Consider the following 16,906-nt stretch of genomic DNA (forward strand, 5'->3'; position numbering starts at 1 on the left):
TAATTCATCTAAAATATGTTATTAATCACACCAATGGCCTACATTTAACAGCACATTTAACCAACGGAAAGTATTTTTTTTAAACTTTATTTTTTTAAAGGTATTTTGATACATGACAAAACATAACATAACAACAGAAAAAATGTAACATAAGTGGGGGGAAAGAAAAACATGGACAGCGAACATTATTCAGAACAGAACAGAGGTTGCCAAGGGAGGGGGGACTGCAGTACATCACAAAAAAAAAAAAAAAACCTGACAAATTATTGGATCACAGGGTACACAATATGTAAATTTCCATGAAGAGTCTTACAAAGGAGGAATTTTTATTCAGAAGGACCAAGTTCAGCCATAACACACAGCACTAAACCCCAATTACCACCCCGAGTAATAAGTTAATAAAACTCAACTTACTTTTGGAGAAAGTTGTTTTTAATACAAATTTTTAGGCATTTACAGAAGACAACTTACTTATTGTTCAAAAGAAGGTATTTCTAAAAAAAAGTAGGTCGTTCACAGAGTGCTGTATGCGAGCATATTATTGCAAAGTTGTGTGAAAGGAAAAAGCACAAAAGAGATGGAGCCATGGATGAGTTCGCAAGTAACAGAATTTGGACTTGGCCAGCTGCTGCAGTCAGGGGTTATTTTCAATCCATGTTAATGCTCGTAAAATGATTCATAGATAGATTCGCCCCTTTACATTTTTAAATACTTATACTCATCAATCAATCAATCCATCCATCCATTTATCCATCCATACCTCCCCAGGGATCAATGCTCAAAAGGTGGGATAGACCCTTGAGAGACCACTACTGTTTCACATGCTTTATGACTTCTTATAACCATAAAAGTAATTAAACATTTGGCACCTTTAATTGGTGATTCTGAATTAATCAAGAGTATCTGTATTTTACTGTTTTATATTAAGAATTTGCATTTTAATTCCTCTCTTCTGTCTAACTTTGTAATTGTTGTAGCTTTACTTTTAGACAGACGTTGATGAATTTATTGTAGTTTTTCCCTGATATTTTTGCGATTTAAGTCTTTCCAATATTGTGGCGTTATTGTTTAATAAAATACAAGTTTATCTATCCACTAGCCATTTAACACTTTAACACTTAAGATTGCTGATAATGTAATTTATTTTTTCAGTACTTGAAACGAGGAAGGAAAGCTCAACCCTGTAGTGTGTATCTTTAACCACTAGGGGCAGTGCTGAGCTGGTGCTGCCAATGTTTTTTTTACACGAGGGAGAATTTGAGAGGTGGTGGGCGCGTTTGGTAGCCCTGCTGTTGAAATCTATTATTTAAATCGACCAACAGGTATAATACTAACCTTAGAGCTTTGGCTCATATTACATATCTGTATATTACGGTGTAGGAAAAGTGAGCAACGTCGTTATATGTTGGTATATATTGTTTTATTTCCTATCGCGTTAGGCTACCAACCATTTAGCATATAGATCTTGCAGGCTAGTTAGCTTTTTAGCATGGGAAAATGGTAAACTGCAGCTGCGCATCATCGCTAAGGAGAACAAACTGCGTTTAGATTTCAGATTTTTATTTAGATACGCTTGCTGTGATGGATGCCCGTGTAAATCCGCAGAGCTGATGTTATTGTTTTTATTGTCACTGAAGCCACTCTCATCCTCTCTCCTTCAAAAAATAAATAAATAAACGCATCTCTTCCCTGTGAGCCGCTACAGCCGTCATGAGTGAATTCCGGATCCACCACGACGTGAACGAGCTGCTCAGTCTGCTGCAGGTCCGAGGAGGCGACGGGGCGGAGGGATACATTGACCTGCTGCAGAAGCATAGGACCCCTTATGTCACCACCACAGTCTCTGCTCACAGTGCCAAGGTCGGTCTGACACCAGCAATGCGATTGAGAAAGTTATTGTGTTCAATTTCAAAATTAAATTTCACATTTATTTCTATTACTTTTGAGGATTATGGTTTAGATCTAACAAGAACACGAAATTAAATCTTTCAGACAATTTTATCTAATGGAAACCCACTGCTAAAAAAACAAAAGTTGCCTGTTCTCAGATGGAAAGTTGAGTGGAAGGAAGAAGTGTGGCTGAAAAGGGCACACAAGCAACGTAGCTAGCCCCGGCCTGGAGAGTAGTGTGGCCCAAAGCCAATTTAAAGAGTTTTGGGGAAGTTGAGAAGGTATACACTGTGGCTGGAGTTACTGCTTCAAAAAGCGCACACACAGATGTATCCAGAACTTGAACCACAACTGAGACGTTCCTTGTGTTAAGCTACTTCTCAGACAATGTCAGAAGTGTCCTGCCAAGGCTTAAGGACAAAAAATTTTGGAGGGGTGCTCAGCGATCCCCAGCCCTCTTTTTCTGATTGCTGATTTCCTTTGCAAATTAAAGTGCCTACGATCCAGATGGTGTGGGGTACACGGTGAAGTTTCAACAGATGATTTTAAAAACCATGAAATCAGAGCAGCTGGGTACCAAAAAACGTTGAAGCACTTAATGCTTCCCTCTTCTAATTTTCTCTTCCAGGAGTACTTGATACCTACCCACACTACCAGAAGCACTGGTACTGGTTTTAATGACCATAGTATCGCTTTGCTTCAGTGGCCAATAAACTGGCCTGCACTAAACCACTTACAGAATCTATGGGGTGTGTAGCAAGGATATAACTGTGGTATTTTTTTGGTGAAACGCTACAGCCTTCTGCTTTTGTCAAGCAGACAAAAGCAGTTTTTAATAAAGAGGTCACACAGTACAATATATATATATATATATATATATATATATATATATATATATATATATATATATATATATATATATATTAGTGAAAACTATGAAGGACAACATTTTTAAGGATGTTGTGGATTCACAAACTATGATTAGAGAATAAATATGATTTTTCATCCATTAATGAGCGGAGATGTGTCGCCATGTTTTGTTTTTAAGCAAAATTTGTTTTGCATCATTTCCAGGTGAAATTAGCAGAGTTCTCAAAAACCCCTGAAGACTTTCTGAGGAAATATGAGGAGCTGAAGTCCAAAAATGTTCGTAATCTTGACCCCCTGGTGTATCTGCTCTCCAAACTCTGTGAGGATAAAGAGGTAAAGCATGAAAACATAAAAGATCATTTGGAATGATTTTATTTGGAAAACGTTTTAATAGTTCATGAAGCATTTTCCTACTAAACCCAGGATGTGTTCTGTCCATTTTTTGCCGTTTCTATTCAGTAGCCGTTCCGCCTGAAGTGCAATGATTCATAATTTCATCCTCAACCTTTTGCTGTTATATATGTCTGTCTAGATGCTTCAGTTTCTGCAACAGAACGCCAAAGAAAGGTCAGAGTCTTTAAACTCAACCACTGCTACCAGTTACTCTCTGCCTCAAACCAGCACAAAGATGTCCATGCAGGAGCTGGATGAACTGCGGAAGAAGCTGGGCAACGTGACGGCAAGCTCCAACGCTCCCCTGGTGAGTAAAATAAAAATAAAAATAAAAATACGATTGAAGGCGCTCCAATGAATCGGCCGGTGAGACTCAGACCCTGACTGACTGTGGATTAGCCGGTTAGAAGCTCAAAAATCATCTGTTTCCTGTTGGTGAGCGCGCCATAGTAAGAGCAGCCAGGTTGCCATGACAACACTAAGGAAGTCTAACTGTCAGCAAGGTGTCTACGATGAAGTGAGAGGAAGCACAGAGATATATGAAGCTATCACACTGCAAAAAGGGAACTAAAAGTAAGTAAAATATTCTTAAAATTTGTATATTTTTCCTTGATTTGAGCTGGTAAATAAGATTATTTGCCAATGGAATGAGAATTTCTAACCCTAAAATAAAAGATAATTAGCTAAACTGCACTTGAAATAAGATGATAGAGATGAATTGTTTTTATTTTAAGTACAAAAACCTTATTCCATTGGCAAATAGTCTGATTTACCAGCTCAAATCAAAGAAAAATACACTTATTTCAAGAGGATTTTACCTACTTTTAGTTCCCTTTTTGCAGTGCAAAAGAAAACGGAGATTTCCAAGCGGCTGCTAACTTTAAGCATCCATGTTCCACCTTCCTGTTGCTGAAAGTCTTGCTCTCCATCTCCCTAAATAATAAGCAAACCCGTCAGAAAATACAGTTTCCTTTTAAAACGGCTTCTTACATCTGTGTGCTTTATCTGGTTTTAGTTTTGCACACCTCGTTGACACTAGGGAATGATTTTGAGTCTTCTTTCTGCAGCTTCAGCTTTCACACCGCGGAGTTTTCCTGTTAGTGCGACCTGGCAGCAGCTAGGTTGGCGCACATGAGATCAAACATCAGGAAAAACGTGTAATTTTTGAGATGCCATCAAGTTGAAGACCCTCAGAATCCGTCCAGCCAGTTTCCTGGTGCTTTATCTAGATCAGATGTGAGCTTTATGGTCCATGTTAGTGGCTTGCAGACAGTGAAATCGGTTAATTACTATGAGAATGCAATGATATATCTTCATTGGTTTCTACAGTTCTGCCCCCTATTTATGTTTCCAAAGTCAGCAGCAAGTTTGCTGTAAACACTGAAGAGAAGTGTTTGGGTGTACGACTGCTTTAAAAATCATATTTGAAGAAAAATAATTCCTTTACTCGGGATGTTTATGTTTAATTTTTAGCCTGCTGAGGTCACACGGAAGATGCTGCGAGACAAACAGAACAAGAAGAACCCCACCCAGCCCAACCCTGTGTTTCCCAGCTGGGTCTACGACCGTCCGACTCTCATTGGAGACTTCATCACCAGCCCCGCTCCTGCAGGAGATCCAGCTGTGCCCATTGGTAGGCAGGGAGTGCGCCGTCACACTTGGATCTGCTACTCGGGGGGTGTTACCGTGCCAATACCTGTGTTGTTGTTTCGCTGTCTGTGGCCAGGCACGATGCCCCTCCCCTCCCAGGAACAGTTCGCGGTTGAGGACCTGCTGTTTGTCCTGATTGGAGTCGACGGACGAGACATCACCGCCCAGCCGGTGCTGGGGAGGCAGAACCGCTCCTTTATAGTAGATGCCACGCTGGACATGTCCATCAAAGAGCTGGTTAACAGAATATTACCAGTCGCATCATATTACTCCACTATAACGCGGTAAAGTATTTTTAAGCTGTACACTATAGTCACCCAGAATAACAGATATAAACACTTGAGATCTACTGCTTTGTGGTTTTGAAAAAGCTGCAGACGTCCGGGAATGATTCTGACATAAACTTACTTTTAAGCGGATTATTTCTGACTGATCTGATGTGTTTTGCAGGTTCATTGAGGAGAAGTCGTCCTTCGAGTACGGCCAGGTGAACCATGCTCTGACGGCAGCGATGAGGACCCTGATGAAGGAGTACCTGATCCTCGTCACGCAGCTGGAGCACCTGCAGCGGCAGGGCCTTCTGTCGCTGCAGAAGCTCTGGTTCTACATCCAACCCACCATGAGGACCATGGAGATACTGGCCTCCATCGGTAGGAGGCTGAATGATTTCTTTGCCTGTCGCTTTAGTCGCTGCTTCCGGCTCCAGTTTCTTTCATGGAGAAATCGTCCGGTTCTCCGTTGATCTTAAAAGTCAGATATGATTTCATAAATGGCAACACCAGCCCAGTTTGGCAGCTGTTTTCTGTAAGAAAGACTTCCGTCGTTCCTGCAGCTTCCTCGCTGGACAAAGGCGAGTGCATGGGTGGAGCGACCCTGAGCCTTCTTCACGACCGGACCTTCAACTACACGGGCGACAGCCAGGCCCAGGAGCTGTGTCTTTATCTCACTAAAGCAGCCAGCGTGCCATACTTTGAAATCCTGGAGAAGTGGATCTACAGAGGAATCATCAAGGATCCGTACAGGTGCGTAAAGTTAAATCCAGAGAAGAAAAAGCATTCTTGATGCACTTTTATATAAGCTGCTGTTATTTTAATCAGCTAAGCCTACATTGCTTTTCAAAAAGTATCGATGTGTCAACCTTCCTCGCATTTTGTGTCGTTACAGCCTCAAACTTCACTGTAATTTGTGGGTTTTTTATATGATAGACAAACATGAAGTAGTGCATGCAACGTGGAAGGAAAATAATAAATGGTATAAATTTTTTTTAACCTTCAAATTAGAAATATGGCAAAATGAGCGCATATACTTTTTAACCTCCCTTCATTGACACTCCTATATAAAATCCAGTCCAACCAATTGCCCTCAGAAGTTACATAATTAATAGAGTCCATGTATATTAAATCCAGCTTTTTTACAAAGACGTCAAGTTTATTAGAGAAGATAAGTGAATAAACGGGATCATGGAGAACAGGGAACACAGGCGACAGGTCAGGGATGAAGCTGTGGACAAGTTTAAAGCAGCGATGGGTTATGACACAACATCCCACAGAGCTCTGTTCAGTCCATCAGCAATAGAAAGAGTATGGCACGGCAAAAAAAGAACCAGTTTGTCAGGGAAGGAGCCAGGAGGACCATTGACAACCGCTGGAGGAGCTGCAGACATCAAACATCATTCATTGGAATTTATTGTTGCCAAGATAAATAAAAATTTGTATCATCTGAAATTTTTTACGACAATTATAACGATAAATGCCCACCCATAGTTGGCCTATCGCATAAAATTACACTAAAACACAAAGTTTGCGGTTTAAACCTGGCAAAATGTGTAGAAATAGGTGCTGTAGAAGATTTGTGGATGTTCTTAGCGCGCGTCTGCGTTTTGTGTCTGCGCAGCGAGTTTATGGTGGAGGAGCACGAGCTGCAGAAGGAGAAGATCCAGGAAGATTACAACGACAAATACTGGGATCAGAGATACACCATCGTGCAGCACCGGATCCCCTCTTTCCTACAGAAGATGGCGGATAAAATACTGAGCACAGGTAGAAACAGACACAACGCCTAGAAGAGCTCTGCGGTTCTTGTGTTTTGACTGTTACTTTAACAGGGAAGTACCTGAACGTGGTGCGCGAGTGCGGCCGAGATGTGACGTGTCCCGACGCTAAGGAGGTGCTGTACACGCTGAAGGAGCGCGCCTACGTGGAGCAGATAGAGAAAGCGTACAACTACGCCAGCAAGGTCCTGCTGGACTTCCTCATGGATGAGAAGGAGTTGGTCTTACGTCTCAGGTGACTGACTGAAAAAGAGAGAGAGGCTTTTCTGGCCCTTCCCCACTTTAAATAAAACAACCCTCGCTTTGAAATGAAGCGACTCATTCTACTTTAAAAAGCATGGGTGTCTGCTTCGTGTTCCCCAGGTCAATCAAGCACTACTTTTTAATGGACAAAGGAGATTTCTTTGTGCACTTCATGGACCTGACTGAAGAGGAGCTAAAGAAGCCGGTGGACGACATTGTTCCCCCCCGACTGGAAGCTCTCCTGGAGCTGGCTCTGAGGATGAGCACGGCCAACACGGACCCCTTCAAAGACGACCTGAAGGTGGGGGAAAAATCACAATCTGCTCAAACTTTTCTCCCCATTTACAGCAGTTTACCTGAGTAAAACTGTGATTTGGTTTCTTTACAACACGTCAGGGAGGATAATCAGGAGAAAGTCAGGTTAGACCAAGTTAATCAGGCTGTCCGATCCTGACAGAAAACTCCAATAAAAAGTGGACAGTCTTTACCTCTATTACGCTGCCTTGGTCCGCCTCCTGATCACACGTCATACAGTCCTCTGAGATTCCACACAGCCTGGAAAACTCTGGATCTTCATTTCTGGTTTTTCTAGGTCTGGAGAGGTATTTAAATAGTCTCCCAGCAGTTTTTCTAGGTTCTGTATATGAATCCTGCACTGCAAAAATGGAACTAAAAGTCTTAATGTGGGTAAAACTTTCTTGAAAATGGTATGTATGTCCTTAATTTGAGCAGGTAAGTTAGCTTATCTGCTAATTGAATGAGTATTTTGACCCCTAAAATAAGATAATTAGATATCCTGCATTTGAAATAAGATGATGGAGATGAATTGTTCCTCTTTTAAGTGCAAATTCTATTGGCAGATCATTTAAACTTTCTTGCTTAAATCAAGGATAAATACACTAATTTCTAGAAAAAATTACTACGTTTTAGTTTCCTTTTTGCAGTGTGACCTTTGCAGAAATCATAGAGAAACTGGTGAAAACTTGAAATTGTGTCTTATTTCTTATTGTTTTTATTTGGCATTTCTTTTCAAGTTCTTTATAACATGTTTTGCAAATTGAACTCGAAATCAATTAGTTTGTATGGATCCTGACTTATCATTGTGATTAGAACTGGACAGACAAAAGGAAACCATAACTCCCCTGAAATGATGTAACGAAAACGAGCGTAAAATCACCCAAAGACCCCGTCTATACGAAGCATTGCTGACCGTTTTCTGGTGTCCACCTCCTCTGTCCCCAGATCGACTTGATGCCTCATGATGTGATCACGCAGCTGCTGCGGGTGCTCGCCATCGAGACCAAACAGGAGAAGGCCATCATCAACGCGGAGCCCACAGACGGGGCCCTCAGCGGGCTGGAGGCCTTCTCCTTTGACTACATCGTCAAGTGGCCGCTCTCACTCATCATCAACAGGTTGCATTAAATCACACCTGAACTGCCTGCTCCCCCCCCCCCCAACTTAAATTAACTTGGTGGACATGTTGATGAGAATATTGGGCTGGTCTTTGTTGAGGAAACATGAATGTAGTTAGGTTTCAAAATGGAGATTCATACAACCTTGGAAAAAAACATCCTAAACTGAGATATAAACAGAAACAGCCTGACTGATCTTGGTTATATTGACTAGTAAATTTCAATCAACAATGGGTGGAAAAGGGGACATTTCAAAACGTTAAAGGTCAGCGAGGAAAACGTTAAATCAGCAAATATAGATGAAAGTTACTGGAGAGACTAAACGTGTAAATAGAGACTGACCACATTAGGATTTTTTTACTGGGTGATCAATCAAATAACTTTAATCCAACTTTTATCTGATTTCTCTTAAACGCTAATAGGGTGCATCAACCATCTTAGGGTTGGTTGACGTGTCACAGGTCAAAAATAGTACAGAGTTTTGTTGTTGGTGTATTAATAAACAGGCAAAACATTAGATTTTGAACACTATTTGGCCATTCGATTACCTGTGAAAGCCAGTCAAAGACTGCAAAAAGGGAACGAAAGGTAAGCAGAATCTTCTTGGAATTTGTGTATTTGTCCTTGATTTGAGCAGGTAAATAAGATTATTTGCCAATGGAATTAGTATTTTGACCGCTAAAATAATATAAGTAGATATACTGCGCTTGAAATAAGATGATGTCGACGAGTTGTTCCTATTTTAAGTAAAAAAAATGTTTGTCCATTGGCAGATACTCTTATTTACCTGCTCATATCAAGAACTAATTTCAAGAAGATTTTACTTATTTTTTTTGTTCCCATTTTGCAGTGAGTATTTAATCAATTCTATAAAACGAGATTTGGTTTGAAAGGAGTGGGGAGGGAAAAGCTTTAATGCTCTTCTTCGTTTTTTAGGAAAGCTCTGACGAGGTACCAGATGCTTTTCAGACACATGTTTTTCTGCAAACACGTGGAGCGGCTGCTGTGCAACGTCTGGATCGGCAACAAAGACTTCAAGCTGTACGCTCTGCCTTCTGCTAAATGGTGAGTTCAAGTGTCCACGGTTAAGCTGTGGTACGAGCATGTGGATATTAAACGCAGCAGGAAATGCTACACTTGGGGCAAAAGTTTTTCTCCCATAATGAAACACGTCATTTAACAACAACCAACACAGATTTGCAGCTTGATGTTATTGAAGTTAATAATGTTTTTTCTTGAAATCAAGGTAGCTGTAAGTGCAGTAAAATAACTCCTTATATTTAATCAATATTATACTTCACTCCTGCCGATGGCGCTCAGGATGTGGCTGAACGCAAAGAGCCTTCAGTAAACTGATTGATTTAAATACTAACTTTTTTAGTTTTTATAATTTAGAAAAAAGGTTTTAAATGTGAGTTTAGAGAGTGTTTTCCTCCATATTATGGAAGAAGGAAACCTTCCAAACTCTATTTAGTGCAATGAAAAGATGGAGAACATAAAGAAAGAACTCAAGGCAAAACCTGGGATTTCACCGGGACATCCCTAACAATTATTAGAAAAATAAATGTAATCCGTCATAGAAACTGAAGAACAGAAGTCATATTTGTAATGAATAAACACTAGAAATGGATGCAAACAAACAGTAAACATATTTAAAAATTTTAAATCTTTACAAAACGCACTAATAAGACAGCTGAGATGTTGTCAATAAATGCTTTGGTGGTGTTTGAGTTAAAAATGATCTTTGTACAGGTTTGCAGCTGCGTTTGCCCTGCGCCAGCGAATGCTCAACTTTGTGCAGAACATCCAGTACTACATGATGTTTGAAGTGATGGAGCCGACCTGGCACATCATGGAGAACAACCTGAAAACGGTGAGGGAGTAAACGCGCGGCTCATTTACAGAAATACACCCACGGGTCGTGGTCTGTTTTCGGCGCTGAAGCTTTGCTCTCCTTCGTCAGGCTTCAAACATCGACGATGTCCTCTGCCATCACACCAGCTTCCTGGATAACTGTCTGAAGGACTGCATGCTGACGAACCCCGAGCTGCTCAGGATCTTCTCCAAGCTCATGTCTGTCTGCGTCAAGTTCACAAACTGCATGCAGGTCCGTATAAGTGAGACACAAACCAGCAAAAGAAAAAGTCCCGCTGGCTCTAGTCTATGTTATATCTACACATAAGGAAACTAGTTTCAAAAATGGACTAAGTAAAAAAAAAAAAAGCAAAGCAAGTCTGGAATCAACAGGATGTGGATGTTTCCTGTTCTTACAGAAGCTCAATGTGTGTAAAAAAAATACAGTTGAAAGTAGATATTTACATTCACCATATGAACCTTTTCAGCCAAGTTGCTTCATACAACAAGGAATGTGACTTCGGTTCCACTTTGCTCTTAATTAAAGCCGAGCGTCCACGGTACGAGTTTTTGCCGTTTTCGGGCCGATTCTTCAGTCATGCGAGAATTTTTTGGATCGGGCCAAGTTTCAGCTTAGGCCTCTCACCACCACCTCCCGATCAGGAGTGGGACGGTCGGATAAAAATGACATGTTTGAAATTCAGTCGGCCCTCGTGAGCGATCGTGAGCGCGTCCTGCTGTTGAAGCAGAGCTACGAGCCGATTTCCTCCAACCTCGCACATGTGCAAACAAGAGAATTCTTCTTCTCAGACAAAAACATAGGAGTGGAGAGAAGCATGGCGGCGGTACGTGTGACATGGAGTCAAACTACGGAGGAGCAACACTTAGAATTGCCAGTGCAGCGCATTTCGTTCTAGTGAGCCTCATATTTAAAGGCGAGCATCGACACTTCCGCCTTTTTCTTCTTCTACTGTTGACATTTGGCTTCCGGATAGATGAGCCCGAGTAGTGCCATCTCTCTACGGTGCTGAGTCGGACGTGTGGTTTTTAGACGTACAGTGTGAGCAGTCAGGTTGCCTCAGAGCGTCGGGCCGCGCAGTTTAAGAAAAGATGTGGTGAGCGGTGAACCTTTAAACCCTGCGGTTTTGTCGTACAGTTTTTTGCTGCATATTAGTACAACAATTGAAAATATCGAACAGTGTCCGACTTAAGACATTTTAGGTACAATATAAAAAGAAGTTAAAGGAGCAATAAGTGAAATTTAATTATTTTAGATAGAACTAAGTAATAGTGATGTGAATCTAAAGGTAATATTTCAGATGGACTATGGTATGCCGTCACACCGCAGCTCTCTGCGATGTTCTCCAGTCTCTTGTTTACATAACCGGGCCTGCCGCGCGTACGTGCATGTGCCACCCAGCTGCCCCAAAACGGCACCGTCAGAGCAGTGCAGCACTGAAGCAATATGGCGGAGAGCAACCCAGCAGATCAAAACGTTCTCTTGCTAAAAGCATTATAAAGTCATAAGTTACTACTTCACGAGACATGTTCGTCTCAAAGGTAATGTTGTTTCCCTGTGTTTTTGTCCTTTACAAATATGCCCATATACGAGCGATGGTTGAGAAGGGAAAGGAGGGACCGGGTTGCAGCTTTTTTTGGTCTACAGGCAATGCTTGAGCACCACCTAGTGGTGAAATATCGCTTATTGTGCCTTTTAAGATTAGACATTTTTCTTGTAAACATGAATATATATAAATTTTTACCATGAATATTAACATGTTTTAACATTTTACTCCTTACTTTCTGGCATTAAATCAGACTAAACTCTTCCTGTTTTAGGTCCACTGACGGCGTTGTCCTTTTATTCATTTGGTAGTATGATTAGGGCTGTGGTCCGTTTTAAAGACCCATTTTTGCCCAGGCTTGAATTTCCCGGCTGATGTCCTGAGACATTGCTTCCATGTTTTCACATAATGTTTTTTGTGAAGTGCACCAGTCCCTCCTGCCGCAGGGTGATGCTGCCACCCCCATAAATTCCCACTGGGGATTTCAGGTTGGAAGCTTCCCCCATTTTCCTCCTAATTTAACTGTGGTCATTTGGGCCAAACACTTTTAAATTAGTTCCATTATGTCTCCAAGTTCATATGCAAACGGTAATCTGAATTTTTATTAGGGCTGTGCGACTTTGACAAAAATCTAAATTGGGATTTATTTCAATCATAATTGCAATTGTGATTTAGTTTTGACTTTTCTCTGCATCAACCATATGCAACGAGATTCCCTGTAGATAAAGATGTTTGTAAACAAGGACGATTTAAAACAAGGGAATCAGAATATTCTTGTTCAAGAGAATAACTTGTTAAGTTGGACAATAGGGGGTGCAGTGGTTAGTACTCTTGCCTCACAGCAAGAGCTTCAAGTCCCGGGCTCGTGTGGAGTTTGCATGTTCTCTCCGTGTCTGTGTAGGTTTCCTCTGAGCACTAAAGACATGTTGGTCAGGTCGGTCATTAGGGGCGTCGCGCTCAGGCTAACCCTCCCATCTCATCTATGAAATTTCATTGTATGTACCTTGTATGTATAATGACAAATAAAGCATCTTATCCTTATCAGTGCTTGTTGAACATAAAGTGCAACCAACAAACAAGTCTTTGTATTAAACAGTTTGACCGGTACTTAATGCTGTGGTGAGATTCCTGAAAGTTTCTGGTAAAAAGTATTGATTATACAAACTCTAAAACAATAAAATTAGATTATCTTACTGCTGTTTTTTAAAATTGCGATTATATTGCAAATCCGATTAATTGTCCAGCCTTAGTTTTTACGTAGCTTTTGGAGAGATGACTTCTTCCTCTCAGATTGGCCTTTCAGTCCACGTCTATAAAGAACTCTGGATAATGACATCATGTTGCCACTTTTCTTCTGCCAATGAAATTAGTATTTTCTTCTTATACTTTTGTTCTGAGCCTGATGCTTACTTTTCGCACTAGAATACGTGGGAGTCTGGGACACAGAGCCAGTCCCCTTCCTGAACAGTAGGATGGCAGAACTCAATTAGTTAAAAGTCACTTGAGAACAGCTAAGTATTGTTTTAAAATGTTGCAACATTTCTGGCATTTAGGAAATAGATATTATTTTGGTAGAACAATTACTAACTGGCTAGAAAAAGCGAAAAGTTTATTCTGATTTAATGAGAGATGGCAAGGGGAAAAAAAATTACATAATGTACATTGTTTTACAAAGCTGTGGAGAGAAACTTACCATTTTGGATGGTAAAATACATTCTGGCAGCTTTTCACATACTTGGCCTAAGCACCAGAGTATAATTAATGTTGCAACCATTGGATTTACACAGGTACATTATTATTTTGTAAAACTTTACTTAAGTTACTTATTGGTGACTTCAACCTAACTTTGTACGACAAATGGTTTAATTTTTTAATATGTGGAAATCTGTACCAAATAATAAATTCCCACCATTGTGCCTGAAAAGTAAAACCGTGACGTTTCTTCTTTTCTCGTCTCTTGTAGACCTTTACACAGAGCATGCGGCTGGAGCGCCTCTCCCACGAACAGGCGATGGTGGACGGACCTCCAGCTCCGAGCCAGCAGCCGGATGAGACGGAGAAGAAGAGGCCGAGCACGAAGGTATTTAAACATCCCGTTCCCTACACATCGGCTCTCTCTCCGAAGCTGCTTAAAGCGGTCGATTGAAGCGTTTCGGTTTCATCGTGTTTCACCAAATAGGATCCAGTAGATCTCATCTGTAGAAGCCGTTTTGATTGCGTTTCAGTGTTCGAGACAAAATTAAAGTGGGTCTGGTGGTTTGATCTGAATGTTGTTGCTAAAGTAGAAAGTAGGCTGCAGTGTGTTGGCCAAAAGAAGAAAAAGTGACTAGTGCTCCATCCAACCCGTGAGCAGTTTCTTTAATCATCAGCTTTCTGTTTTTCTTTTCCTGCTTCAGTTTTCAACCGAGCACGCGGACGGCCTCCAGTCAGACGCCAACTTTGAAGCCACCATCGGGAAGTTCGACAGTAACTTTAGCACGATGCTGCTTGACCTGCTGGACAAGCTGAGCATCTACAGCACCAACGACTGCGAGCACAGCATGATCAGCATCATCTACAGGTAATCCAATCAGCTCAGGCCTCACAGCGTTTATCCTTCACAGTGGTGCGTTCCAGAGCAAACCCGGGTTCAGGTTTGTAACTTTCCGTCCTGGACTTCATTTAGTTAATGAATCACCATATCTAACGCATCATCGTGGAGCTTAGATTGACGGCATGACTTAATAGCACGGGGGTAGAGTGATTGGATGATGAGCTTGTTTATCTGCGCAACCCTGGGAAACGTGAGTGCTTTAGCTCAGCTGGTTCTCACACATTTAGAAATCTAACCTAAAAGAATAACAGGGGAAGAGATGTTTGACCCCACTAAGGCTCAGTTTAGGTATACAATGTTGATAGCCAGGTACAGATCTGTACAGCGCCCTTCATACACAGTTTATTCAAAGTGTGTTAGAAAAAAAAGGATGCACACTAAAATAAAAAGTACTCTGAAAGACAAAATATAAAGATAAAGCAACATTTAAGCATTTTATTAAAAAGAAGCAATGCAAATGGTTTTTGTCTTTTTTTTTTTTTTTGCATCAAGGGCATTCTGGTCCCTCTGCACAATTAACGGGCATTAGTTGACAGACAGGGACTGTGCTCATATAGACAAAGAGAGATAAAGTCGTAGTATAGCATAGGCATAGTCAGAGATGCTGTAATTTTCTGTCTTTAGTAGGATTTGAACAAATTTAGCACAGCACCAGAAAATCCTCCCTCATTTTCCAGTCTATTCCCATAGCTGCTCTAACGTTATAATATGGTGAGCCCATATATGCTAAATATAGAAGTAAAAGGGTGACCAGATAATTTCTCTGATGGACAGTGTCTCACTGTCAGATTGCATCCAAAAACTGAAATCGAGCCATTCTTTGAAGATCTCAGGAGTCTGGTAGGGAGCGTTGGAAAACAGACAGCATCTTGAAGCCAGAGGATCACAGCAGTCAGGTCAGGGAGGAGGGCGTGGTGAAGATGAAAGCAGGGTTGGGTTATAAAACAATATCCCAACTTGCACCTAGAGTTACATTCCAGGGAAAATACAGGATCAATGCAAACACTAGCAAGACTGTTTAGATAATTACATTTCTTCCTTCCACCTCACAATGTTACAGTACTTTGAGTGGGTCGGTCTCAGAAATGCCAATAAAATATGTTAGAACTTGTGATTGTTGCATAACGTGTCAAAAGATTATTGGCTTGAATATGGTTTGCGCAGCTTTGTATAATGCAATGATTTAACATAAGAATATGCTGGGATAAATGTGCTTGTTAAAATAAAGTGGTGTTTGTATTAAAGTTGTTGTTTTTTATCACAAAGATGTTCTAAATGATAGAGATGTTGAGAATCTAGTTATTTATCTTAGGTTTCTCATTAGTTTCAAAGGGTTTTAAAACCTTTATCCTAAAGTTTGTATGCGTCTCCCCAGGCTGGACTTTAATGGATTCTACACAGAGCGGCTGGAGAGGATGGCTGTGGAGCGCAGTCAGAAAGCTGCAGCGTAGCGTGTCCTCGCATGTCTTTGGAAAAAGGATCTCATTCTGTGATAAACGTCTCCTCATCGCTGCATCGCCCAAAGCGGCCACATCAGCACCGCGCAGACAGCAGCAGCTTTAAACGATGCATTCTTGTGTATATTGTTATATATGGCTGTATGAAATGTAGTTTTAATGCGCAGAGTCATTTTAATGCTTCAGCTCTGACAAATCTGAATCATTGGTGGTAACTTATTGTACCTGTACAGTGGAAAAGTATTTACAGTTAAATAAAACAAGACATGCGATCTGTAGTCGGCATTTTTGTGCTTTAAGAATCCCCACGCCCAACCCTCTTGGCATCACCTCAAACCGCATGTTTGAGGTGATGTACTTTTGCTGGTTTGTTTGTAAAAGCATACTTTACACAGTAGGTCAGTTTAAATGCTGTCAATTACCCTAACAGGGTAGGAATCTAACAGGAAATACTTGAAAATTCAGAATAAAAGCCCTGGACTAGCTCTGATTAGTCATAAGGAAATCTGTGACGGTATGAGTTGTGGGAGTAGCAATTGTTGCTGAAACTAGACAACCTGCCATGATGCACGCATTCTCATTCAAACTTTACATCTCGTGTTTTTTTTTTTTTTTTGTGCTAAACTGTATAAATAGTGGGTTTTAATAGCTGCACTTAGTCTAACTTGGTGGTTCCTACTGGAACATTGAGTTAAGGAACGCAAAGACTTCTCTTTAAATTGTCAGAATCGCTAGACTGGGCTAAAAGTAGGAATCCATATAAGAAGGTCACCGTAGGCTTATGTCTGTGGTGGGGGCCAATAAAATATCTGAAACCTCCAGAGATAAGTGAGGAACGACTGCTGATTATAAGAAGGTTTCTTGAAGATAATTCTGCTGACTTTGTGTCAGACATGACAATATGCCTTTTCAAGGTTCGATTAAAA

General features: G+C 40.9%; 1 protein-coding gene across 3 annotated transcripts; it reads left to right on the forward strand.

Annotated features, from left to right (window-relative positions):
- Window positions 1–1,202: 1,202 nt before the first annotated feature.
- tubgcp2 (tubulin, gamma complex associated protein 2) lies at window positions 1,203–16,258 on the forward strand. 3 transcript variants are annotated; one of them, XM_012876990.3, is made up of 18 exons: window positions 1,203–1,322; window positions 1,697–1,860; window positions 2,965–3,093; window positions 3,293–3,460; window positions 4,627–4,786; window positions 4,880–5,087; window positions 5,254–5,453; window positions 5,636–5,825; window positions 6,697–6,842; window positions 6,908–7,088; window positions 7,217–7,397; window positions 8,339–8,511; window positions 9,448–9,576; window positions 10,264–10,384; window positions 10,475–10,618; window positions 13,894–14,010; window positions 14,327–14,490; window positions 15,899–16,258. In XM_012876990.3, the coding sequence occupies exons 2-18, from the start codon at window positions 1,711–1,713 to the stop codon at window positions 15,972–15,974; spliced, it is 2,637 nt and encodes an 878-aa protein (XP_012732444.1). In that variant the 5' UTR covers window positions 1,203–1,322; window positions 1,697–1,710; the 3' UTR covers window positions 15,975–16,258. The 3 variants fall into 3 exon arrangements, with proteins under 3 accessions (XP_012732444.1, XP_035998085.1, XP_035998086.1); XM_036142192.1 differs by having other exon boundaries at window positions 4,627–5,087; XM_036142193.1 differs by having other exon boundaries at window positions 1,210–1,322; window positions 1,706–1,860; window positions 4,627–5,087.
- The last annotated feature ends 648 nt before the right edge of the window (window positions 16,259–16,906 follow it).

Source organism: Fundulus heteroclitus, chromosome 10, assembly GCF_011125445.2.
Source record: "Fundulus heteroclitus isolate FHET01 chromosome 10, MU-UCD_Fhet_4.1, whole genome shotgun sequence".
Lineage (NCBI taxonomy): Eukaryota > Metazoa > Chordata > Actinopteri > Cyprinodontiformes > Fundulidae > Fundulus > Fundulus heteroclitus.